The 25,516-nt window shown below is 39.6% G+C and overlaps 1 protein-coding gene across 4 annotated transcripts in view; it reads left to right on the forward strand.

The window, feature by feature from the left end:
- The window catches only part of LOC136857044 (uncharacterized), a 572,347-nt gene that overhangs the window by 130,384 nt on the left and 416,447 nt on the right, over nt 1-25,516 (forward strand). For 3 of the 4 annotated variants that reach the window (XM_067135398.2, XM_067135399.2, XM_067135400.2), the window contains one exon: nt 13,376-13,506. The exons of the other annotated variant lie outside the window; for it this stretch is intronic. In XM_067135398.2, coding sequence (XP_066991499.2) covers nt 13,376-13,506 — 131 coding nt within the window. The remainder of the gene's footprint in view (nt 1-13,375; nt 13,507-25,516) is intronic. 4 annotated transcript variants of the gene reach the window in all.

Raw genomic sequence — 25,516 nt, forward strand, 5'->3', positions numbered from 1 at the left:
GGATAATGATTTATGCATTATTCAACGCAAAAATGTATTACATTTACAACTTAGAAATATATGCTGGTAGGCAGCATGACGGGCCTTTCAGTGTCAGTAACAAGCCTTCAGGTGTTGTGAAAAGGCTCACTGAACCAATTAATGGATTTGGTCGCAACATCACTGTTGATAATTGGTTCACCAGTGTACCTCTGGTTGAAGATTTGAAGCAAAACAAGTTGTCTTATGTGGGGGAATGTCTTATAATTTGAACCTTGAAATACAATTGAACCTCCATTAATCTGGACTTTGTTTAATCCGGTCAGTGGTTTAATAATGATACATAAATGTACAGTGGAACCTTGGATTGCAAGCATAATTAGTTCCGGCAATATGCTTGTAATCCAAAGCGCTCGTATATCAAAGCAAATATTCCCATAAGAAACGATTGAAACGCGGATGATTCGTCCACAACACAAAAATACTTATTTGCATACCATTTCTAAAACAAAATATAACGTAAAACAAATTAAAGGGCACTTTGCCTTAGAATCCTTTTTGGTGTGAGGGAGAAGAGAGATGACATGAGAAGAGTTACTTTGTAGCACAAATTTCACTAATGGAATCACTGCTATCTGTTGGCTCACTGGAATAGTTTTGTTTTCGTACAGCTTTAACGAGGAAATTGTCCAATGACTGTTGCTTTTGCCTCTTTTTGACTATTTCACTTAAATGTGACATTGCAGTGTCATTGAACTGATTCATTGCTCGTACTGCTAGAGTGACAAAACCAAAGATCTCCTATGGAGGAGAAGAGAAATGAAAATTCAAACTGATCGGGACACAGTAGAATTTTCTGAGCTATGTAAGACCTTAAGAAGAGAAATGAAAGCTGATATACAGAAATTCAATAAAGAAACCTTAAGAACAAGTGTAGAGAACAAGACAACTTTAAAGGCAGCTAAACGTAAGCTCACAATTGGTAAAAAAACAGATCATAGCAATTGATGGAGACAATGGTCGAATTACTGAAAAGGAGGAGATTTTGAATTTTATCAGAGACTTTTATAGCAGTCTGTATAGCAAAACAAAGGAAATTTCTGTAGCACCTGACCTAAAAAATGTAACTAAAGTTCCAGATATACTTCTTTCGTAAGTCAGATATGCTATAGACAACATGAAGAAAAGAACTGTTGCCGGTGATGACGATCTGTCTGTTGATATTCTGAAGCTTACAGGTGATGAAACAGTAAACCACTTGGCTAAAATCTTCATTTCTTGTTGACACAATGCTTCAATCCCAGCATCATGGAGTAAAGCAAAGATAGTATTATTGCATAAAAAAGGGAGTATCCACAATATCCAAAACTATCGCCTTGCAAGCTTACACTTCGTTTTGTACAAAATTTTTATGAAGATCTTGTACACAGAATCAGCTCTACCCTTCACTCAGTCCAGCCAGTTGAACAAGCAGGATTCCGCAGCAGCTTTAGCACAATGGACCACATTCTGACTCTGCTTGAAGTGATTAGCAGAGCAAATGAATACCAGATGCCTCTGTGCATAGCCTTTGTTGATTTTGAAAAGGCATTTGATTCAATCAGCCATTCAGCTATCTTACAAACCTTAGATGAGCAGGGAGTTCAGGTGGCTTATATCAGAGTTCTCAACAACATCTAAAAGTCCTCTTCAGCCTTTGTTAATGTCGGTGAAGCAACTCCAGAATTCCCTATGGGAAGAGGTGTTAAACAAGGTGATCCAATCTCTCCAAAGCTATTCTCAGCTGTTTTGGAGATGGCAATGTGAAAGTTAAATTGGGAAGGAAAGGGTATAAGGATCAATGGCAGAAGGCTTAATAACTTAAGATTTGCTGATGACATTGCATTACTGGCAAATGACAACGATGAACTCCAGACATTAGTTACTGATCTTGCCACAGAATGTGAGTCAGTCGGCTTGAAGATGAACCTTTCCAAAACAAAAGTCATGTCAAACAAGTGGGTCACAGCAGGAAGTGTGAACATCAACAACATGCCGTTAGAGAAGGTCAGTGAATATATCTATCTGGGCCAGTTGATGAATACGAAAGGTGATATAAGACCAGAAATTTTTTGACGCATTAAGCTAGGATGGCAGGCGTATGGAAGAAACTCAACTGTCTTCAGATCAAATATGCCAGTAAATCCGAAGAAAATAGTTTATGATCAGTGCATTCTACCTGTGCTGACTTACGGCTGTGAGACCTGGACACTGAACGAATTTACGAAAGGGAAACTTAGGACAGCGCAGAGAGGCATGGAAAAGTCAATGCTGGGTTTTACAAGGAAAGATAAGAAGAGAGCAGATGGCATCAGATCAGTCACTAAAGTTAATGACATTCTTTAGAGAATAGCCACCTTAAAATGGCAATGGGCTGGGCATATTGCTCGAAGGGAAGATGAACGAAGCTAGTGTTAGAATGGAGTCCAAGAGATCATCAAAGGCCTAGAGGAAGACCGCCAGACAGATGGGACAAAGACATCAAGAGAATAGCTGGTGCTACCTGGCAGAGAACTGCTAGAGACCGTTCTACCTGGAGAGTTCTGTTAAAGACCTACCTGAGTTCACGACTTAAAGAGGCCACATATGTAATGATAGAATTGGATGATGATGACTGCTAGAGCCTTATTATGCACCGTTTCCCACATCTCACTTATCACGAATCTCAATTGATGTCAGAGATTCCATTGATATTTCCCCCTCCTCTTACCCGAACGAGATCTCCTCCTGTTGTTCGGGATGCAGGTCCATCAGTTCGTTGGTGGTCAGTTCCTGGCTATGTTCTTCCACCAGCTCTTAATGTCCACGTCATTCACCTCCAGCCCCACAGTCTTCCCTAACGACACAATTTCATCGACAATCGGCGGCTCGTCGCCAACAATCCCCTCAAGATCACGTCCAAAAACACAGCCAGACCACAGCTTTCCCCAGGAGGAAGTGAGAGTTCTCTTGGTGACTCCATCCCAAGCTTTATCGATTATCTTCAGGCAGTTCACGATGGGGAAATGATTTCTCCCAAACTCTCGGAGGGTAAGGTTTGTTCCTTCGGTCACTTCGAAGCATCTCTGAAATAGTGCTTAGGTGTATAGCTTCTTTAAGTTCGAAATGACTGGCTGATCCATAGGCTGGAGTAGTGGAGTAGTGTAGGGAGGAATGAACTTAACCTTAACGAACTTGAATTCCTCCAGTAAGTCGTCCTCAAGACCTCAAGGCCTGGAAGATGAGCAGGAGTATTGTCCATAAGCAGCAAGGCTTTGAGCGGCATATTTTCTGAAAGGTATTCCTTCACTACAGAGCCAAAGTCCTCGTTCATACATTCAACAAAGGCACAGGGGAGGGGGAAACGTAGGCATACGTGACGCTCGTATTGCGGAACCTCGCTCGCTTATCAAGTTACAATTTATTTAAAATGTTTGCTCGTCTTGCAAAACACTCGTACACCAAGTTACTCGCATACCGAGGTTTCACTGTAATTACAATTTCAGATCATGATTTTCAATTTCACATCTGCTATCAGTGATATAAAACCATCAACTTTGATGAACTCATAGAAGAAAATTCTAATAAATGAAGTGGTTGAACCAGATTCGGCTGGATTGGAAACAGGATTTTCACAACACACTCCTCCAAGATGTGGTGAAAATTCAACAGCACTGGAAGACAATGAGTTGTGGCTAGGAGCAGATGAAGATGATCCAGGTTATCACATCGTAACAGAGGAGGAGAATGTTAATGATCGCTGAAGAAAGCTCTGAAATAGATGAAAATGACCAGGATGAAGCAAGTGATCTTCTTTTTTTTGAGACCACATTGGATCACTTAATCAACCCCTTGGTTTGTTGATTTCTTGGTAGGAACTGTCAGAACCTTGCGGTCCTCCCAGTACTCCTTCAAGCAGCTGATATTATTAACCCCAACCCAAAACTTAGTGAAATTGGGGACCAAATAAATGAGTCATTAAATACGTTGAAGATAATGATGGACATAACTGTATATTGTGAACATTTGAGGTATCTGGGTGAGTTAATAATTAATTATCAAAGGAAGAAAACCAGTAAGCATGTCATGTGTGGTCAATGGATGTGTGCCTTGAGTGCCATGTTCTAATTCTCTACTGCATTAGTTATTTTGTACTTTGTAGGGCCTGAAACTGTATTTCATTATATCTTGTGTACTATAACCTTTGTATTTCTTAAATTTAAGATACTGTACTGTACATGTTCTTTTTTACTGAAGACTGTGTTTATATATGTACCTTGGCTCATTTCATAAGTTATTTTGTTTAATCCAGACTTTCAATAAAGCCGGCTGTGTAGGGGTAGGTTGCTTGCCTCTTACGCGGAGGCCTCAGGCTTGATTTCGGCCAGGTCAGGGATTTTTACCTGGACCTGAGGGCTGGTTCGAGGTCCACTCAGCCTACATGATCAGAATTGAGGAGCTATCTGACGGTGAGATAGCGGCCCCGGTCTAGAAAGCCGAGAATAATAGCCGAGAGGACTCGTCGTTCTGACCACGCGAAACCTCATAATCTGCAGGCCTTTGAGCTGAGCAGTGGTCGCTTGGTAGGCCAAGGCCCTTCAGGGCTGTAGTGCGATGGGGTTAGGTTAGACTTTCATTAATTCAGACAACCTACAGCTCCAATTAGTCCGGATTAATGAGGTTCTATTGTACCAGTTTTCCACTGTCCTGGATGGATTAAATGATCTGATGATGGCAATTCATGTTAATAAACATTAAATTATTAATGCTATACCACCTCATTGAAGACTTCAAATTGTTCTTTGTTAGGTTCGTTAAACTAATCCCCCTCTCTTACGAACATTTGAAGCATATCAAGCTAACACAATGAGAGAAACTTGCCAAAGATGAAAAAATCTGTCTGTTTTTGACACAATTTTGCTCAAAAGCCTGCTTAACTTCTTCTCCCTGCCAAGCGATTTCATTTGCTATCATTCATTTACAGTGCTTTGCGTTATTTATTCAAAATCCACGTTAGAACCCACATTTTGGTTCGTGAAATTTTGCACCAAAGTTTCAATCTTCTTTTCTCCAAAAAATTCTCTAGTTCTTTCCCATAATCAATCAGTCGCCACTGATCTGTATTTAGGGCTGTTGTCCAGGTGGTAGATTCCCTGTCAGTTGTTTAACTATTCTTTTTTGTAATTGATTTCAAAATAGTAGGAAATTTATCAAACAACTCCCTTGATAAATTAATACAAATCTTATAAATCTCATCCTATAAACGAAGATTTGCCCCAATGTGCCCTCTTGAATTCTAATTTCACCTTCATATTATTTCCCTTCTGGCCAGGTGAAAATATTAAATTCTCTGGTGCACCTTTCCTCTAGGTGTTTTGCTCCACCTGGAACCAAAACTTCTTTGTCAGCTTGGAGACGACTACTACTATTATTACTATGTAGGAATGCGTCTGGCTTGTGCATGCGCGCACATATCCTTTCCCCCACTGTGCTGTATTCCGACGGTAGCCATGTTCAAACTTCTGAAGTAAATGAATGGGTTAGAGACTAGTGGGATACAAGTGCAAAGAAAATTATATTGATATTTAGTTACAGTGTGTGTACTTCATGAAATTTAAAGTATAAGTTTGGCACATTTTAGCAGATCATTGTCATTATTTGTTTTCCTTCCGTATTTCTTTCCGCATGAAAAGTACTGTTTTTTTTTTTTTTTTTTTTTTTAAGTTCTTTGCCTATATTTTCCTACTTTTGGGCCAACATGTAGAAAATGACAAATTCCAGTCTTACTTGATAACCTGTCAAGAGTTGCGTGGATAATGTTTACCCATGGCAAAATGAATTATTAATAAATCTTGCGCAAACAAGTATATATTAGTCTCCTTCATCCTACTTTCCTAAAGAGCTCTCCCAAACAGTCGTTATTGCCTGATCTTTTACTAGCAGCCCTGTTATTCGAGCTGGTAACATGTTTGTATGTTGATGCCAGTCTAGGGTAATTTCTATTCGGTGCACATACTAGCATAAGAGTGAGTTTTAATTTTCTCCTTGATTTATGTTTGCAGTGGGCAGACTAGCTTAGGTGTTAAGGAGCATTCTCGCACAGATATAGTGTAGTGTGGTGTAATGTAGTTGATTCGCTCACACAGATTCCATGTGTTGTTGTTTGAGAGCTATTCAGCTCCCGTGAAATGTAGCGGTCACTTGTCCATGCCGACTGTAGGTCTATGCTATTTAACTATGAATTTCTCCGATTGCGAGTTAGGATATTAAATTATTAAAAGGAGTGAATATTGCTGGCCTGAGAGTCGCTAAGCTCAGTGCATCATGTAGTGGAAGAGAGGATGTCAAAGAAAAGTGTAGTTCAGACGTTAGTCTGGTAGTATAGTGTAGTTCAGTTACTGTAGAATCGAAGGGCCAAGCAGCGAGGAGTTGAAGCACTTGTACTCATGTTGTTCCACACAGTTTCTGGAGGATGTTGTTTAAACTCATGAACTTGGCAACTGTACTGTAGATATGCTATTTAAAAGACTGTGCTCTGTTGAATGTAACACCCATGTATTTGAAATACCTGCTGTTTTAAGTACACCTGTAGGCCTTTGTTCGCCGTCCTTTTACAGTGGAACCTAGATTCATCATTTTCGGTGGGATGGTAAAAAAAAAAAGGTGCGGGAGAACGATGGATCTAGAAAACACCAGTTACAAAGCAATTGCAAAAGTAATACTTAAAAATAAAGCACCTATATAGTCCGCAGAGATGCCAACTATTACGATTCATTCGTAATAATTACGAATTACCCAATATAATTACGCCTTTACGAATGGCACACCACAAATTACGATTTTTTGTTGATTTTGAAATCTAAGTGTATGAAGTGTTCAAAAGGATATATAAGGCGTCTTGAATTCTCAGAATATTATTTTCGGGTTTCTCAGTAATAATTTATACCCCTTTCCTGTCCCTCGTTTAAAAATATTTCGAGTTTTCACGCGCCGAACGCAGTGTGTGCTTCCAGTACTGGACATATAGGCACCTGTGAAGTGGTATATGTTGCGGAGTTGTTGTCTTTGTTCATCACATGATCAGACTTCCATGCAAGTATGCAAGTTCTTTTGTCTTTGTTTTGGTGGTAAAGTAGTGACAAACTCCGTTTAATTGTGAATACTGTGTGCGTGACTGTTGAAGAAATATTTATTGAGATTTTGGTTGCCAAATTTACATATATTGCTCTTCTAGGATATGTGCTAATCGTGTGTTACGAAATGCGAAAGGTTTGAAATAATGAAGCGATTTCTTGTGCTGGAAATTACGTTACCGTGACTAGTGACGCAAGTAATAAATATAGTTGAACAATTAGGGAGGTATACTCGGAAGAATGGCCCTGTTTGATGCGTTTCTCAAAATCTCATTCACACGTGTTTTGTAGTGTGTGTAGCCACGGTGTTTCGGATGCGCATGATGAAGAAGAAGAAGAACAAGACTGAATTTCGTGCTAATATGAACTCCGAACTGTTAAGTGCTCTGTTAGTGCAGAGGATGCACATGATCTCAAAAGAAAAAGCATGTCACCAGTGTACGTTTACCAAACAGCAAAATGATATGTAAGTTAGTAAGATCACAAAAAAAAATAATAAAAAAATTTAAAAAAAAATCTACGACCGCCCCCGCCCCCCGTTCTCTAACGGCTGCATTACGATTTACCTTTCTTGAAAGTTGGCATCTCTGTAGTCGCACTTAACACACGCAATGATGAATAATGTAATGTTGAAAAAATATAACGGTACACATCTTATACTTTTACATTTCATGTAAAATATTACTGACCTTTTAAAGAAAGTACTTTAATAGACGTTTGTGTTTTGGCTGTGGGGAAATACCAGTTATAAAGCAATTGCAAACATATTTCAAAATAAAGCACATAATTGTAATTCTAGACACACTTGAAACACAAAATGATAAATAATGTAATGGTAAACAATTACGTTACTCATTTTATATCTTCACACTTTCTGCAAAAAATCATAACACTATTTTCTTTTATCATCTTTTGTAAAAGTCCTTAAGAGACATTAGTTTCTGAGTCGGATTAAGTTTCGCATGGAACAATGCACTTCAGGTAATCAAATAAAATATCTACAAGTGAAATCTTTCATTTGCTGTCCGCTTCTGTCAATATAATGAGTGTAAACGTAGGGGCAGTGTGTTCCGAATGCGCTCAGAGCTTCATAAATGTTTGGCAGTAGTTCGACCTTACCTTCACTTTTGCTGTTCCGTAGTGCACGTTTGCAAATTGATATTGTGATATTGCCTCACTACTCCTCTACACTGAGAGCAGAACACGTGAGAAGTTCACTGTCAGTAGACACGTGCGTAGCAAATTCCACGTTGTTCACGTCTAGCTTTTCCCAGTCATCACGTACAGGTTTCTCATGAATGGCATCTCTTTCCATTGTTAATGAGAGACATGTCTCTTTGCACTAGCTGCTTCCTGTAAGACTGCTTGAAACACTTCATAATCCCTGCATCTGGTGGTTGCATAACACTGGTGGTATTTATGGGGAAAAACACAATCTTTGTTACAAAGGAATGCAAGGTCCTTTGGATAGGCAGCACAGTTGTCTATAACCAGAATTGTGGACGTCAGAGGTAAATTATCCTAAGTGACATTTCACTATATTTACAGAAGAGCAGAAGAAGCTGCTGAGGCGCATATTTTGCTACTGGCAGGTCGAGTAGACAGTTCTGACCATCGTAAACTATCACAAGAGCCAGTACAATAAGGATTGCGGCAGACAGCATAAGGTTGAACTGTGATACAATGTCGTATCATAGATCATTGCTGTATTCTCCTTGCACATACGATATCACATACCGTATCTTCATTCCTGCAAAACGCACACAAACAATAGCATACCCATAAGAAGCTAACTCTAAAAGAAGTTGCATATGATAAAAACCTGAAAATTGTTTTGTTTTTATGATAGTTTACCTATGATGTCCAGAATTATCTTCCTCCTCCGAGTCCCTATGGAAATGCCCATCCCGCGAAGAAATCCTAGTAAAATTTCAGTGGTTGCTGACGCTTAGTTGTTGGAGAAATATTGGACTTGTAACTTCTGAATGTTTTTGAAACACCTGGGTTTTGAAACTTTCCTATAACAATAGGTGCTTGCTTATCTGATCCATCAGTTACAACACAAAAGAATAATCGTGCGATCTTTTGCTCTTTTCGCATCATGACATCATTCTTGTCTGACTAAAAGTATATGATCAGGAAGACAATTGTAGAAGAGGCCCTTTTCACCTCCGTAGTAAATGCCTCTTGGATTCGTAATTTTTAGCTGCGCCAGCAGGTTTTCCAGCCACAGTTCCTTACATGGTGTATCTTCAACAATACTCTTGCCTTCTAGCTTCTTGTACACTAGCCCATTCTGCTTCTTTAAGCAGGACATCCATCTGCTTTAAGCTGAGTAATTGGTGATGTTTAACTTTTCCGCGACCTTAAGTGCTTTCTCCTGCTGTTCAGAGGAATGCCTGATATTTGGATTTTTGACACCAGGCAAAGAGTACAATCTCCAACTCGCTGTATGTAGATTCTTTCCCAATCTTTCTTTCCTTCACGGACATTCCATGTTTTTTCGGTTTGGTCACTTCACATTTCTTACGTATAATGGATATTAATGATGACAATGTCAGTCTTCTTTTTGGAAGGATTTTCCACAAATTCTTTAATGCTTCGAAGTTGTTTTCTAAGATTTGTTACATTATTGTCAGCAATCCTTAAGTATCTAGCAAACAAAAATAGGCATTGGGCATTATAGCCTATACATTTATCCGAAAAGAGACGTCGTACTAAGAGACTTTTTAACCCCTTGACTACCAATTTGATTTGCTGCTCCATAACACTGAATACTTATTTAAAATAGAGGCTTTAATACAGAATGCCTCATGCGACAAAGAACGTGACATAAATCATACAATTCACTACATAAATCATTGAAATCTTTAAACATGTTTAAAAATGTTTAGATACACTGTTTCAGTAACATTGGTGTGGTAACTCTTGAAACAAGAAGGAAGGTGTAAAGGTACCTGAAGTACAAACTTTGCATTCCTTAGCTGGATGAAGCTTCTTTGCTGTGGGAGGAATATGTCTTGGGAAGTGTGCCCGTGTCTTTACCTGCAGTCTAGCTGGACAATCGCCATTCAAAACCCTTCTTCTTCCTTTATAACCGAGCAAAGTTCCAGACTGAAGAATCTGATCCGCCAAGTCCAAGCGAAACTCTGTGAACTTCTGTGCTTTTTGTTTGATATCTTCGAATGGATGACACATGTATTTAGTAGAGCGATATCAAACATGTAGAAGAAAATCTTTTTGTAGCCTTTCATAAATTTCCTCATAATCGGAAAGCAGGCAAGTAGTTGATCCTGCCTGTCCACCCCTTCCATTCCCTTGTTTTCAAGGACCATTTTTGGCTTCTTGACAGTTTCTCCTTCTGTGACTTGATCCTTGCTATTTCCTCTCTTCCTCTTTCTTTTCCCTGTATCCACGATTACATCACTTGCATGCTTTGAAGATAACATGTAAAAGTCCTTGCGGTCATGCCATTTTATAGTTAGCAAACAGTGACTTGACTTTTGGTCTGTTTCACCTTCAGTTGTTTTTCACTAAATCCTTGGGTATCATCTACCTATTTTTCTTACAGTCCTTCCAGCATTTGTGTTCTTATCATGAAGTTTCACAAACAAGCTTAGGTGATGAATACCAATTATCTAATAACAGGTATATCCCTTGTCCAATATAGGCTCTGCCAACTCCAGGACTACATTTTCACTTGCATTCATCCCACTTCCCACAACTAAATCATTGCCAGTATAAATTTTAAATTTTACATATTAACCTGAATTTGATTGGCATAATTTATAAAAATTTATCCCAAATCTAGCACGCTTGGAAGGATTGAACTGAACATACGATAAACCTCCTCTGAATTTCATGAGAGACTCATCGATTGCTACGTTTTCCTATGGCACATAAATGGAGTGGAATCGGCTATTCAAGTATTCCACAACAGTTCTAACTATTCTTAGTTTATCATTAGAGTCTTCTATAGTATTGTCTCAAAAGTGAAGAAACCTGGAAATGAGACGAAGCATACAAAAGGCATTGTTTTGCTAATTAAAAGAGTTTCAATAATACTCCTCTTCAACCAGTCCATTTTTACACACAAGTTTTTTACTTGTGACATAATAACACATTGCGCGAAATAAGTCTTCAGTTCATCATTGCATGTGTCAAATCACTTATCATAAAGTTTCTCTTCATAATCTGGGTTTTCTAAGCACTTTTTAGCGTATCTGTTCGTGTCTGTTGTAATCATAGTCCAGAATTCGTCAGTCAGAACACATGCTAGAACGTCTAGCGCTAAAGGTCTCTCACCCAAATTATGAGTAATTACGACACTGAGAGATGATACATTACTAAATTTACAAATATCTGGTACATTGTCTTCATCCTTCCAATTCCAGTCACCTTCAACTGATTGTGTTCCAGCATCAACATTGTGTCTTGTGATGTGGATGGCTGAGCTACATCTAACACTGTCGGAGTCTACATGACTTTCCGACGTAGATTCATTACTTTCGTGAACAATAAATTCCTCTTCATCGCCTTCAGATTCACGACACTTCACTCTCAGCACTTCCGCATAAATAATTACTTATATCAAGCTGAGGCAAATGTTTATTGCTGCGCGTGGCCATCTTGGGATAGAACTACTGTAGTGGATTTCAGCGATTTAAATGCTTAGATGTGGATATTCTTTTAGTAGGAAGTCTTAGAAGGTTTAGAGAATAGTACGCAAGTGCCATGTATGAGTGAAATGCTGAACTATGAGTCAAACAAGCAGGAACGTTCATCACGTCTGAGAGACGTGGTTTGGCTGTTTGGTCTTGGCGGAGGACCACGTCACTGAGACGATGTTAGTCGTCAAGTGGTTAAATACATTGTTGATATACGATTTAGACGGGACCACTAGATTTTGCCGTTGTATCCAGTATGTCATTAAAAGCGGTTTTGACTGTATTTCCTAAATATTGTTTGTTATTAGGAATTTTAGTGACATTAAAACAAAATGGGTAAAAGATAAATAATGCTGAGAACATGGAAATGTGCTTTGAAAAGACAACCCGAAGAGGCAAAATTTTTAAAAAGTGTCCCAAAATAGGGTTATTACTCCTAAATTGGCTTATGTGGAAAAGCTGCTCCATCAAGCTCCATCTGTGTGGACATACATTCAACTCTGCTGACTGTAAACACAGTCACTGACTGCTTAGACGAAAATGAATTATCATCCACTAATGAAAAACAAGTGCAACTAACTGATCTTTTGAAGCGTGATGAGGAAGAGCAAGACCTAAATGTTCCATTAGTGCTTGTTATCATTAAAATGCTGAATAGTTCCTCTGTTTTGACATTGTCAGTGGTTGATCTTAACATGATGCAACGCATGTAGGAATTTTAGAGCCTGATTGTAATTTCGTCATATTTTACGTGTTATGCACATAGTTAATCCCAGATGTTTTTAACACATGTCATTTGTGTGCGATTGTACATTTGTTCTAGTTATTGGATGTTGTTGTAGTTTTGCATTAAGGCAGATGATGGCCAGTCAAGGCCTAAACTAATTCCTGGATTAGAAATGTAATGTGAACATCGCATAATATAGTATTGAAAAAGTGGACCTTTACGACATAAGTTTAGTTATTATTGTGGTTAATGTTTGTTGTTATGGCATTCGTGCTAATCAAAGAAACATAGAAGAAATTTTTTAGGCGCCTTTCCTGACTTCGGTTACATACTGCTCTCTCAACAGCTGAGTAAATAAAATGTTGGCAGCAGTGAAGGCTCGAATATATTGTCTAGCCTTAGTAATGAGTGGCTCTTAAGAACTTTGTCTTATTCTTAAATTTGTAATCTGTAGTTAGGATTAAGTTCAAAATTATTCCACTAATATTTTACAAGAACTTAGTGGAACTAATGGTAAAGCTTCACACAAAAATGGTAAATTTGAGTGTTACCGCCATTAACTGCAGTAAGTATAAGTATTTTTTTAAATACTTGCATGCCTACTTGCAGAAAGATTAAATGCTTGCGTACAAAGTATTAAAGTATGTTCTGAGCCCAGATCTATGACCTGTATTTAAATCTTATTAGAAATAGGTTATGACATATGTGCTCAGAACTTAATAGTTTCATGATAAATTACTTTTTCATTCTAACATACTCAGTCTTTTTTTTTTTTTTTTTGTTTACACGTTTGTTGTAATATATTCATTATAAACTACTTTGACTGAGATGTGGTAATGTTTTGTTTACAGCTTCGCAACATGTTACCAGGCAAAAATGAAGCCTATTCTGAACTGGTCCATCATTACTTGGCTTTTGATGATGAAATGACGCTAATTGGAGCGATGTGGAGAGACACGGAAACCCTAGTGCACGAATACAAGTAATGTATAGTTAATGCTTTTATCAGTTGTTATTTCCAGAAATTTAGTTCTCCACAAACCAGTAGGTTTAATTATTTTTTCCTTTGATATTAGGAAATAAGATAGTTTTATCAGAACTAGGAAATTATGTTGTCTTCAATGATGGAGTTTCTGGGTTTTGTAGACAGGACACATACTTCCAACTAATTTAATATAATAGTGCTGCACTGAAGCTATTATTTACAACAATTACAATTAAATTATAATCGTAGTAAGCACATGAGATGTTGACTGCATTGTCCAACTACTTTACAAAGGAAAAATTAAAAGTATCCTCCTAAATCAATACATCACATAGTTCCATCATTAGATGGAGTAATAAAATTCAAACATGTTTTGACTCGTTTGAGCCATCTTCGGTGAAATACGCGCACGCGCGCGTGTGTGTAAAAAAAATAGCAAAAGAGACATGGCAGAAATAAATAAGAGCACAATATACAACATTTACATCATCATACGGAGCAATAAACAATTCACTGCAACAAAATTCAGTGAAAAAAGGTTCGTACAAAACATAATTAAATCTAAAAGGTGTGTTAAACGTAAGAAGCAAAGAAATGAAAAACAAATGATATGGACCCCAATCAGTAAATGAAAAAAGGTTCCACCTAATCGATACTTTCTCTTTTTTATTTAGCCTTGGGCTATTTATAAAGACATTAATAATCACAGAACATGTTTCGATTGCTTAGCAATCATCATCAGCTGTTTACATGTAGCTTAGGTAAAAATAGCATAAAATCAATCTCATAATTTACATTAAAACATTAAAAAGAGGTGTTAGTAGAAAGCGTATATGTGGGTGAGGGGGGGAGTGCATTGAGGGCGGTTGTTAGTTGGACATTAAACTTAATATTAAAAACACTTATTGGACTAAAATGTCTTAGGTTCACTATAAGTCCTGAAAGCTTTTCCAATAAAATCACTTGCTGTTGAAAACTTGGAGATTTTTGGTAAAATGTTCCTGTTGGAATGTTTATGAAGGACCCAATTTTTAGCAGCTCCACCGCTTAGTCATATCCTGTGTAAAACCTGTCTGTAAATACATGGAAACCTGTTGCACCATTTGTGCTGATCAAAAGTTTATCACACAGATGTAAGACAATCCGAGATGTAAATGACAGATGAGATCGAGCAAGAGAACTTGTTGTAGTGGCCCCATAGTATGGCTCAAGTGCTACAACATACCCTGTTTCAGAATCAACTAAAAGGCACATTCTAAGGCCCCATTTTGTTGGCTTCATGGATTGTAGCACTTGAATATAATTCTTCCTTTGAAACCCACTGTACTTTCGTCTTACTGATGTTACGACCTGGTACATAGAACACCCTAAATTTACAATCCAAATATTCCACCACGTTTCGGATTTTTGCTCCTCTACTAACTCCCTGCAGTTGCCCTACAGGTTGACAAACATGTAACATCCAAAATTTTTTCATAAACATCTTCCGGTGGAACACATCTTTATAAAATGGACACTTATCTAACCAATCTTGGAAAAAAATAGTCTCGTAATTCAGGCTTACTGTTCATTGCCATATTTAGGATTACACCTAAAAATGCTTTGAATTCATGAAGAGTAACATCTATCCAATTCATGAAGAGTAACATCTATCCATGACCTCCAAATAGTCTCACGTCTGGGTGGGGGTAACCTTTTGAATGTTTACATTGACATACTGGTTAGTCTCGCACACAATTTTCAACAATAACTCGTCAGTCATGAATAATTGGAAAAAGTCAAGTTTACTCTTAGGTTTAGTCCCTTGTTGTGGCTTATAACCTGACGGACCTGCGAATGGGATTCTTTCAAGTCCGTGCCACGGTATTCCTTCCAGCCATAAGTAGAGGTACCAGTACTCTGCTACTTAGCATACTTTTCTCATTATCAGGATCTTTATCACTCAACTCACGAACACAATCTAGTTCCGCAATATCTTCCTCACCACTTAATTGAAATTCACTCTCACTATCGCTGAAATCAACGTCACTTTCATCTAAAAGTTTGGCTATTTCCTTCTCATTCTGCTCGAATGATGCCATGTTGCTAAACAATGTCTATTTACAAACTTGCATGATCTTCAAAGAATGCCCACTTACCGGGCGAGTTGGCCGTGCGCGTAGAGGCGCGTGGCTGTGAGCTTTCATCCGGGAGATAGTAGGTTCGAATCCCACTATCGGCAGCCCTGAAAAGGGTTTTCCGTGGTTTCCTATTTTCACACCAGGCAAATGCTGGGGCTGTACATTAATTAAGGCCACGGCCGCTTCCTTCCAACTCCTAGGCCTTTCCTATCCCATCGTCGCCATAAGACCTATCTGTGTCGGTGCGACGTAAAGCCCCTAGCAAAAAAGAATGCCCACAAAGCCTGATTTCAAAGAGATTATAGCTATACATGGCTTCAAATTGTCGTCGAAAGATGGCAGTAGGTTACTGTATCTGTAATTCATTCGTGCGTAACCCGATAAAAAAGTGATATCGGGAAGAAAGTCTTGTTGAGCAGTGCCCGACATGTTGAGCAGTGCCCGACATAGGATCTATGCGGAAAATTCTCTTTGTCGGGCATGGCCCGCCGCGTGATTGCTAACGGTTAATTACAAAACACAGACATATAGTATGATTGCATGCTTGCAATGCGCAGGTCAGACACAAAACGATTAACCTATTTGTGCGACGTCTTCAGAGCTGCATTAGGCCTTCTTAAGTACGAAACAAAGATTTACCGCAGCACTTTGACGCGTTTTCATTTCGTGGGTCGTACGGACGAAACAATTCACAGATTTGCAATATGACTCGTACCTGCTTCAAAGCAGAATCATTGTTCTTCTCTGACGAATTATGCTGGGGGTTTTTGTATGCGAGATTTATTTTTTCATTTTCATCCTCTCAAAAAGCCAGGGGATTTTAATAGGCAAGGGGGTCTAATACATAAGTAAATACGGTATTCACATAACTGGCTGAGCAATCATCAAATAGCGCCACCTACACAGTAAGATATTTCTTCCATTCTGACATGTCATGATTATAATCTCCATGTTTAGTGTTTTGCTATATCCATCTGTGATTTATGTCTATAATAAATATAGTTAATTCTAATATCGTGCGTTAAGAATGTGATTGAATTTATAGTGATAAAATTCATTGAGAAGTAGATGCTTGGAAATATCGTGTCACTCATGGTTGACAAGGTTGAGGTTGAGTTGAACATTTAACCCCAAGTGTATTCTGCAAAGAAATTAGTGTGTGAAGATGAATGCTTCAAGTATAGTGCATATCGAGACATTGCCCAAGGACAATTTTGACACATGGAAAATTCACATGCACGCTGTGTTAAGTGTGCGTGGACTTACAAAACTGGGATAAAGATTAAGCCTGAACCTATCGCCGAGAACGAGGCCGCTCTTTTAGAATAGGGAGAATGTGAGGATGAGGCAATGTCTGATATTATTTTAGCGATTCAACCCTCGGAATTGAAATAGGTAGAATGAATCATTTCATGCAAACTGTGGCTAAAACTAGAATTGAATTACCAATCGAAGGGTCCTGCGTGGACGGCACTTCAACATTATCTATCAGCTTCAGTGCAGACTCGGCTCAGGTTTCTACACTGGTTTAACTAGCAATACACTAAGCTACATGTAGCCATGGTACTATTTGCAAAACACCTGACATTGATCTTGCTGTCCCCACTCACACCAGACACCATCAAACCATGCTTGATAAATGTTTCACACTTAGTCCTCAAACATTTACCCCCCTCCTTCCTATCCTCTCGCCCTTAGAGATTCCAATGTGGACATCAACTGGTGCTCTGATCCAGAGAATCACCTGGCTTAACATTAAATAACTGCTCCATTTTCCATTCTCTTACCTATCTGTCCCCCCTTTCCCCTCACCGCACGCAGTATGTACTTGCTAACAACAGGCCTTTTTCTATCTTTGTCCGGCTCAATGGCTAAATGGTTAGCGTTCTGGCCTTTGGTAACAGGTGTCCCGGGTTTGATTCCCGGCAGGGTCGGGAATTTTAGCCATGGAGTACAGTTACATTAGCTTCTTAAGGGGTGATATTGCTGGTAAAAGTGGTGCTTGGTGTATGTAAGCAGCAGGTTGTACAGCAGCTTTGTTCACAGGGTAAAGAGCCAGAAGGTGGACTTTGGTATGGTTCATAGTGGGTGAGGATGTTTTTGAGGTTAGGTGGGTGCCTGAAAGTGACTGTGAGGGTTTTCGGAAGATGATCCCAGGTGTCAAGTGAGGATGATAGCAGTTAGTATGCTTGTTTTAAAATGTGATTTATTTTGTGTAGGCCAGGATGATTTGAGGTTATAAGGGTATGGGGTTAGGTTGCTTAGGGAGTCTGGGGTCAGAGTTCATGGCGTGGGAGATCTGCTGGTCAAGCAATTGGGGTAACCCGTAGCAGTAAATGCCTTTCATAGGTTGTCGTAGCTGGTACGGGCTGTAGAGGATGAACAAATCTGTGTATTCCGAATGGCCAGACTGAATGGTGGAGATGGTTTTGTGTGTTAAGTGTGGAAACTGTTATGTCGGTCATTTCTACGTTTAGAGAGGTGTGAATTCTGCCATCCTGTTGGTGGAGGTCAACATCAAGGAAAGTGTGAGAAATGTGAGGGAGATCTACCAAGTGAAATGGACAAATCACATCTGGATATTTATGATATCAGAAAATAAATTACGGAAGGTTGATGGATTTGAAGTTATGCCCAAAACCTAAATTTGTAACAAATCATTTATAGTTATCAGTATATAGTATTTCAATAAAATTAAATTCTAGATGGCAAATATAGTTTTGAATAGGCGTATTTATACAGGGTGGCGCACGAATAGTTGACACATTTGAAAAGCAAATGTGAAATGCAACTTATGTACTATGTTATTCAAATTTTGTGCGCACCTTCCCTGTTTCATGGAAATAACTGCAGAGGTGACACTGCTGCTTTGTTCTCCAAATGCCTGCATTGCAATGAGCTTTCTGCCATGGCCGACCACGGCCGACTTTCCGTTCAGCAGCGTGCCAAAACAGTTATATTTCATTGCGAATCAAAAAGTGTTACAGTGACACAAGGGGAATTTCGAGCTGTTCTTCAGACTAGATGGGCACCAGCAAGGAACACCATCCTTAACTTATACAAAAATTTGAAGGAGAAGGTAGTGTGAAGGAAGAAAAACAACCACGTGCACCAGCAGTTCGGTCTCCTGAACACATTGCTGTGCTTAGGGTCGCCATGCAGCGCAGCCCACGCAGACAGCACGGGGAGCTTCAAGATGAAGTGGAATATCACGCCGCTCAGTTCAAAGAACGTTACACGGTGACCTTGTATCGTACCCATACAAAATGACTGTACTACACTAGCTTACAGATTTTCACAGGCAGAAGAGATTGCAGTATGCGTTATGGACTGAAAGATGAAGTACTGTTTAACACTTGGTTCTCTGATGAAGCCTATTGTAATCACAACGGGGCAGTTAATAAACAAATTGTGCATTTTTGGGCTACAGAAAAACCAGACATTTCTAATGAAAAACCACGTATGGGAAAAAAGTGAGTGACCAGGTGAGTTGGCCATGCACGTAGAGGCGCGTGGCTGTGAGCTTGCATCCGGGAGATAGTAGGTTCGAATCCCACAATCGGCAGCCCTGAAGATGGTTTTCCGTGGTTTCCCATTTTCAACCAGGCGAATGCTGGGGCTGTACCTTAATTAAGGCCATGGCCACTTCCTTCCAACTCCTAGGCCTTTCCTTTCCCATCGTCGCCATAAGACCTATCTGTGTCGGTGCGACGTAAAGCCCCTAGCAAAAAAAAAAGAGAAGTGAGTGTGTGCGCAGCCCTGTTAATTCATGGGTTAAATTGGCCATTTTTCTTCAGTCAGACAGTTAATGCACAGCGATACAAGGGCATGCTGGAGAATGAATCCACGCCTCAACTTATTGCTACAGAAGTCCCTCTTCATATGCAGTGGTTTGTGCAAGATAGTGCAATACCACGCACAGCTAACAATGTTCTTGAGTTTTTGAGGGAATATTTGGTGATCGTGTAATGTCTCATTGTTACCCACAGTACAGCAATAATGGCAGATTTTTTTGTCCTCCTTTAAGCCCAAATTTAAATCCTTGGGATTTATTTTTATGGGGTTATTTGAAAGAAAATCTCTTCGCTTCAAGACCTCAATGCCGCATGGACATGTGTGCTCGGATTGTGCAGCTCTGCAATGAAATTCGTGAATACCTTGTGCTGTAAAGTCGTCAGAAACATGCGTACTCCTCGTGAAGAGGTTGTCCACCATAGTGGAAGCCACATTCAACATTTGATATAGTGAAACTTATTTCCATGGTCCAAGCTACCTATGTCTATGTCTATAATTACATTAATGATAAAGGACAAACTCCTTCCAATTTGGATTCTTCTTCTTCTTCTTCTTCTTCTTCCTCCTCCTCCTCCCCCCTCTGCTGCTCGTATAATTCGGATGAATGACTATACAGTTCATATCGCACACACCGTACGATTCCCAGAAGATCAGCTCTTCCGCCACCATGTGCTGATTAAAGTTATGCTACATTTCGGCTGTTACTCTCACCAAAGTTTAATTAACGTCCTCACTTCTACGAGTTTCAAGGCTTTTGTTATTAGGTGCAACATATCCCTTAACAGGCTCCACATGCAGCTTCCGTTATTTGTCGATCCTTCGTGAATGGACAATGTTGTAGAGATTAGAGATACAACCTGGCGAGAATAGATGATGTCATAGAGGTTGGAGATATAACATGACGGGTCAAACCTGAGGGTATTCGTCCCTGACACACTTAAATTTAAATTGATTGTTTATATTAATCACAATGAATACAAATTGGTTCTTGCATATTTTTCTTACATAAATTAATTTCAGAAATCTGGTAAGAGAGTTTGCCGGCCCCGTGGTGTAGGGTTAGTGTGCCTGCCTCTTACCCGGAGGCCTCAGGTTTGATTCCTGGACAGGTCAGGGATTTTTACCTGGATCTGAGGGCTGGTTCGAGGTCCACGCAGCCTACGTGATTATAATCGAGGAGCTATCTGACGGTGAGATAGCGTCCTTGGTCAAGAAAGCCAAGAATAAAGGCTGAGAGGATTCGTCATGCTGACCACACGACACCTCGCTGCCTGCAGGCCTTCGGGCTGAGCAGTGGTCGCTTGGTAGGGCAAGGCCCTTCAAGGGCTGTAGTACCATGGGGTTTGGTTTGGTTTTGGTAAGAGAGTTTACTAAAGAGTGTTTTGGCAAATCCGTCTCTTCTACTGGACCGATTTGCTTAATTTTGGTTTTATTCTCTCCTGAATTACCTGCCAGTGAATCATGAGACAGTGATAGGTCTGCAAGTTCCGCCAAATTCGAGTAATCATAAAATCAAATCATTAAATGATCACTCTAATAATTGCAGTCGAAGGCTTTCTGTAACCCGCAATATATTCTGTACTTAGCCGGTTGCTAAGTGACTAACGCTTTCATTAATATTCTGATATGTGTGATTTTCATCCTTAGTCATGTCATTGCATGCAGCCATGTTTGATTACTACCTGTCATATCAGAGTATACACTTCCTCTGATCACGGAAGAAAAATGTTCTCTGCTAGATAATATTTGATTCTCTAACCTTTTCCAGTTTCCATATTTTCAACAGATAGCAGTGTGTTCCTGATAACTTACGATGCTGCTGAGAGAAAAAAGTTGACATACAAACAGACCCAATCATGACACACTTCTTAGACGTTATCTGGGAACACCTATCGAAAGATAACTTAGCTACACTAGAAAGTGTCAAGGCCATGTTTGTTAAAAAGGTTCTTTGCCTGGAAAAAAATGCTTCTTGGAGATTAATCTATGACCCTGGAAGACAACCGTTCTATATAGAACTACTGCGATTAAAAATGAACTGCAGGATGAAAAAGCGAAAATATGATTTTTACCAAAGCAGATGGCATGATGAAGTCAGAATGGATGAATTCTGACTACGAACCGCAGCATGCCATAATACGGTTCGTATTAAATATTAATGAAACGATTGTAAAAAGCAAGCAAAACAATTAGACTACGACAGGCATATAAAGACTAGTTATCTGACCTATTTATAATGAATGCTGCAGAGCAGCACGGGTCCTCTGGTTATATTTAAGACATTTTGCATTATGCTATGGTCCGGCTAACAAACTACTTTGAATTCTCTGCATAGTGTTTTGTGCTAGCCTCAATAAATGTTGTTTGTGTTTGATTTTGAAGTAAAGGAACTTGGTGCCTTCTATACTTTATTGCATTTGATATGTCTTAATGATACGATATAACAACTTGATGACGGACATGACTGTTGCATGCGTAAACATTTTTCAACAATACAGAATCATCTGACCAATTGGAAATAGGCTTAGAAAGTGCCAACTTCAATTAATGAAATAATTTTACAAAAATGAAAAGTCTCTTCATAACATCTTGCCCCCCTTGAAAGGAGTTCTTTCAACTAAACTATTGTAACATTGTAATCTTATACCTATTGTAAAAACACTTATTCTGAACATATGCATTAATACAAAACTCTATACATACATATTTTTATCATTAAAAGAAAATAATATTGAAATTATATCTTTGATGAAAAATAACACAAAGTTAAAGATATCACAGGAAATCTTGAATTCAGTTCTCCTTGTCATCCCCTTCAGTGGGAAGAGGGCATATTTTCTTGATGCTTCGGGTAATAGTTCCACCAGCCGTCCGAACGGTGACAACCCTCACCTCACCATCTTGTCCAGGGTGAACTTGAACTATCCTACCTCTGGGCCACTCTAGAGGAGGGATGTTGTCCTCAATTAATAGCACCAAAGAATCAACATCAATACGTCGATTAGTATCATGCCACTTGACGCGTTTTTGCAATTCCTGCAAGTATTCTCGCTGCCATCTCTGCCACAACCGCTGCCGAATTTTCTGCAAGTGCTGCCAACGTGACAAGCGGTTATCGGGTTCTCTCAACAAATCCCTTTGCACGGGTTGCACGATCGAGTCACTTAGAAGAAAATGTGCTGGTGTTAAGACTTCTAAATCATTTGGATCATTTGGCAAGGGAGTAAGGGGACGTGAATTTAATACCGCCTCTATATCGCAAAGAATAGTGTAGGTTTCTTCGAAAGTTAGCACACGTCCCTGTGTTTCAGTCAGCAAATGTCTTTTCATCATCTTTACAGCTGCTTCCCACAATCCCCCAAAGTGGGGTGACCGGGGAGGAATGAAACTCCACTGTATCTGCTGCTGTGCGAGTGAGGAGGTAATGGTCGTTGACCCCTTTTCCAAAAAGGATTGGATATCTTGTAGTGCGTTCGCTGCTCCAATGAAATTCTTCCCATTATCAGAGAAAAGCTGCTTGCACAAACCTCTTCTCGCCGTAAAGCGTTGCAATGCAGCTAAGAAAGCTTCGGTCGTTAGCTCCGACACCAACTCCAAATGCACTGCCTTGGTACTGAAACATGTAAATACAGCTACGTAACTCTTGTAAGTATGAATGCGGCCCCTTCTGTGGCTTTCTCTTACAGATATTGGACCTGCATAGTCCACTCCTGTGGTAACAAAGGGTCGAACAACTAACGTAACTCTTTCTTTTGGTAAATCTGCCATGCGTACCTCTGGAACTGTAGGATGGTAACAAAAGCACTTCAGACACCTCTTGACAATCCTTTTCGCTTCTCTTCTGCCGCTGATAGGCCAATATCGTTGTCGAGTTGCATGTAGCAGTTGCTCTGGGGGACAATGCTTCAGACGACGATGTTCATTTTCCATGATCATTCTGGTGATCTGATGATTTGCTGGTAGAAGCACAGGATGTCTCTGTTCTGATGTTAGCTCCGAAAAACGAAGCCTTCCTCCAACCTTAATCAATCCGTCACTATCCAGAAACGGACTGAGTGACTTTAGAGAACTCTTCTTTGGGAGGTCTTGATTATTAATTAAGCAATGTAGTACTTGAGGGAATGCTTCTAATTGTGTCCATTTGACTACCTGCTTCTCTGCTTTACAAGTTTTTTGTATTTCTAGTGAACCTTTTTTCCTTTCTGATGGTTTGAGTTTGCAGTTATAAATGAATCTTTGACAATATGCTACTATACGGCATAATTTCGGAAATGACGAGAATTTATTCAGTAGAATGCTGGTTGATGTTGCTGTCAACGTAACTGCTGTGACCTTCAGCTCTGGTAGTTCTGTTTCAAATTCTTCTGAATGCTCTGGTTGTTGATGTTGTGTGCGAAGCCAAGAAGGTCCACTCCACCACAGCTTTTTATCTTCGAGTTCTGCTGAAGTAATTCCTCTTGAGAGAAGATCAGCTGGATTTTCAGTCGAAGGAACATGCTTCCAGGTGGTTGCATCAGTGGCTTCTTGAATCTTTGCAATCCTGTTTGCCACAAATGTCTTCAGCAGCCTTGGCTCAGTGTTGATCCATCCCAAAACAATTGTACTGTCACTCCATAATCTGATCTGACCAATTTTTTCTTTCAAAGCACTCACTGTTGTTTTGACAAGTTGTGCAGGAAGAAGGGCTGCCTCCAATTCGAGTCTTGGCAACGAAATGGTTTTTAAAGGAGCTACTTTCGTCTTCGCACAAAGTAAATTGGAAATGTAGAGACCACTTTGCGTTTGACAAACTGCATAAATGCATGTTCCAAAAGCCTTCTCTGAAGCATCACTAAATCCAAACAAATCAAAAGAGCCAGAGCAATTCCCAGGATTTATGTTTCTCATAATTCTGATGATGTTCAGTCTTTCTAGTGACGTATAGTACTCGTTCCAAATCTGAAGGTGCTCTTGAGACAATGGCTGATCCCATTCAAATCCATCTACCCATAAGTGTTGCATCAACAACTTCCCTTTGATCAGTACTGGACCCACGAGTCCTAGTGGATCAAAAATCTGTGCGATTTTGGAGGCGACTTCTCTTTTGGATCTTGGTGACTGCTTTGTCAGCTCAACTCGAAACTGAAGGCAATCTTGTGCTGAGTCCCAGAGGAGTCCAAGAGTCTTACTAGCTTCACCTTTGTCTAAAACCAGTAAAGTCCCTTCGTCGCTTTTGCTCTCCAAATCCTGCAAGATCTCTTTGCTGTTGGACCTCCATTTCCTCAAATGCATTCCACCACTCTTGAGTATATTTTGTATTTGCCGCCGTAGCCCGATCACGTCTTCTAGAATGTCTCCACCACTTAAGCAGTCATCCATATAAAAATCATCACGAATAGCCTTTGCTGCTGCTGGAAATTCATTTTCATGAAGAGTAGCCAATTCATTTAAGCATCTCATGGCATGGTAAGGTGCTGATGCTGTTCCATATGTTACTGTATTCAACTGATAAATCCTCACAGGGGCTGAAGATTCCTCTTTCCACAAAATCTGCTGGAATGCTCGATCTTCAGGATGGATGAGGATTTGCCGAAACATCTTTTCCACATCTGCCGTCATGACGTACTTATGGCTGCGAAATCTAAGTACAATGTGAAAAAGATCTCGCTGTAAATTAGGTCCTGTCATTGAGTGATGTCCCGAGTGATGTTTTTGCCGAGGCATCAAATACCACTCTGACCTTTGTGGTGTCACTATCTGGACGTACCACTGGTTGATGGGGTATGAAGTATGAATTTGGTACATCTTGATTTTGGTTTGTTTCAATCAAGCTCATATGCCCTAGTTTTTCATATTCATCCATGAAATCTGCATAAGCTGTCTTGAGTTCGGGGTGTCTGCTTAACCTCTTGACTAATGATTCTAGTCTGTTTAGTGCGTGCTTTCTTGATTCTCCGAGGATGACATCTGGCTTGATAGGGAGCCTTAAGATGAATCTACCTGTTGTATCTCTCGAAGCGGTGTCCGTGAACTGTCTTTCACATATTCTTTCTTCTGATGTGTAATGTTGAATCTCCGGAATTGCTTCTTGTTTCCAAAATTTCTCCATCTGA

Source organism: Anabrus simplex, chromosome 1, assembly GCF_040414725.1.
Source record: "Anabrus simplex isolate iqAnaSimp1 chromosome 1, ASM4041472v1, whole genome shotgun sequence".
In the NCBI taxonomy this organism is placed as follows: Eukaryota; Metazoa; Arthropoda; class Insecta; order Orthoptera; family Tettigoniidae; genus Anabrus; species Anabrus simplex.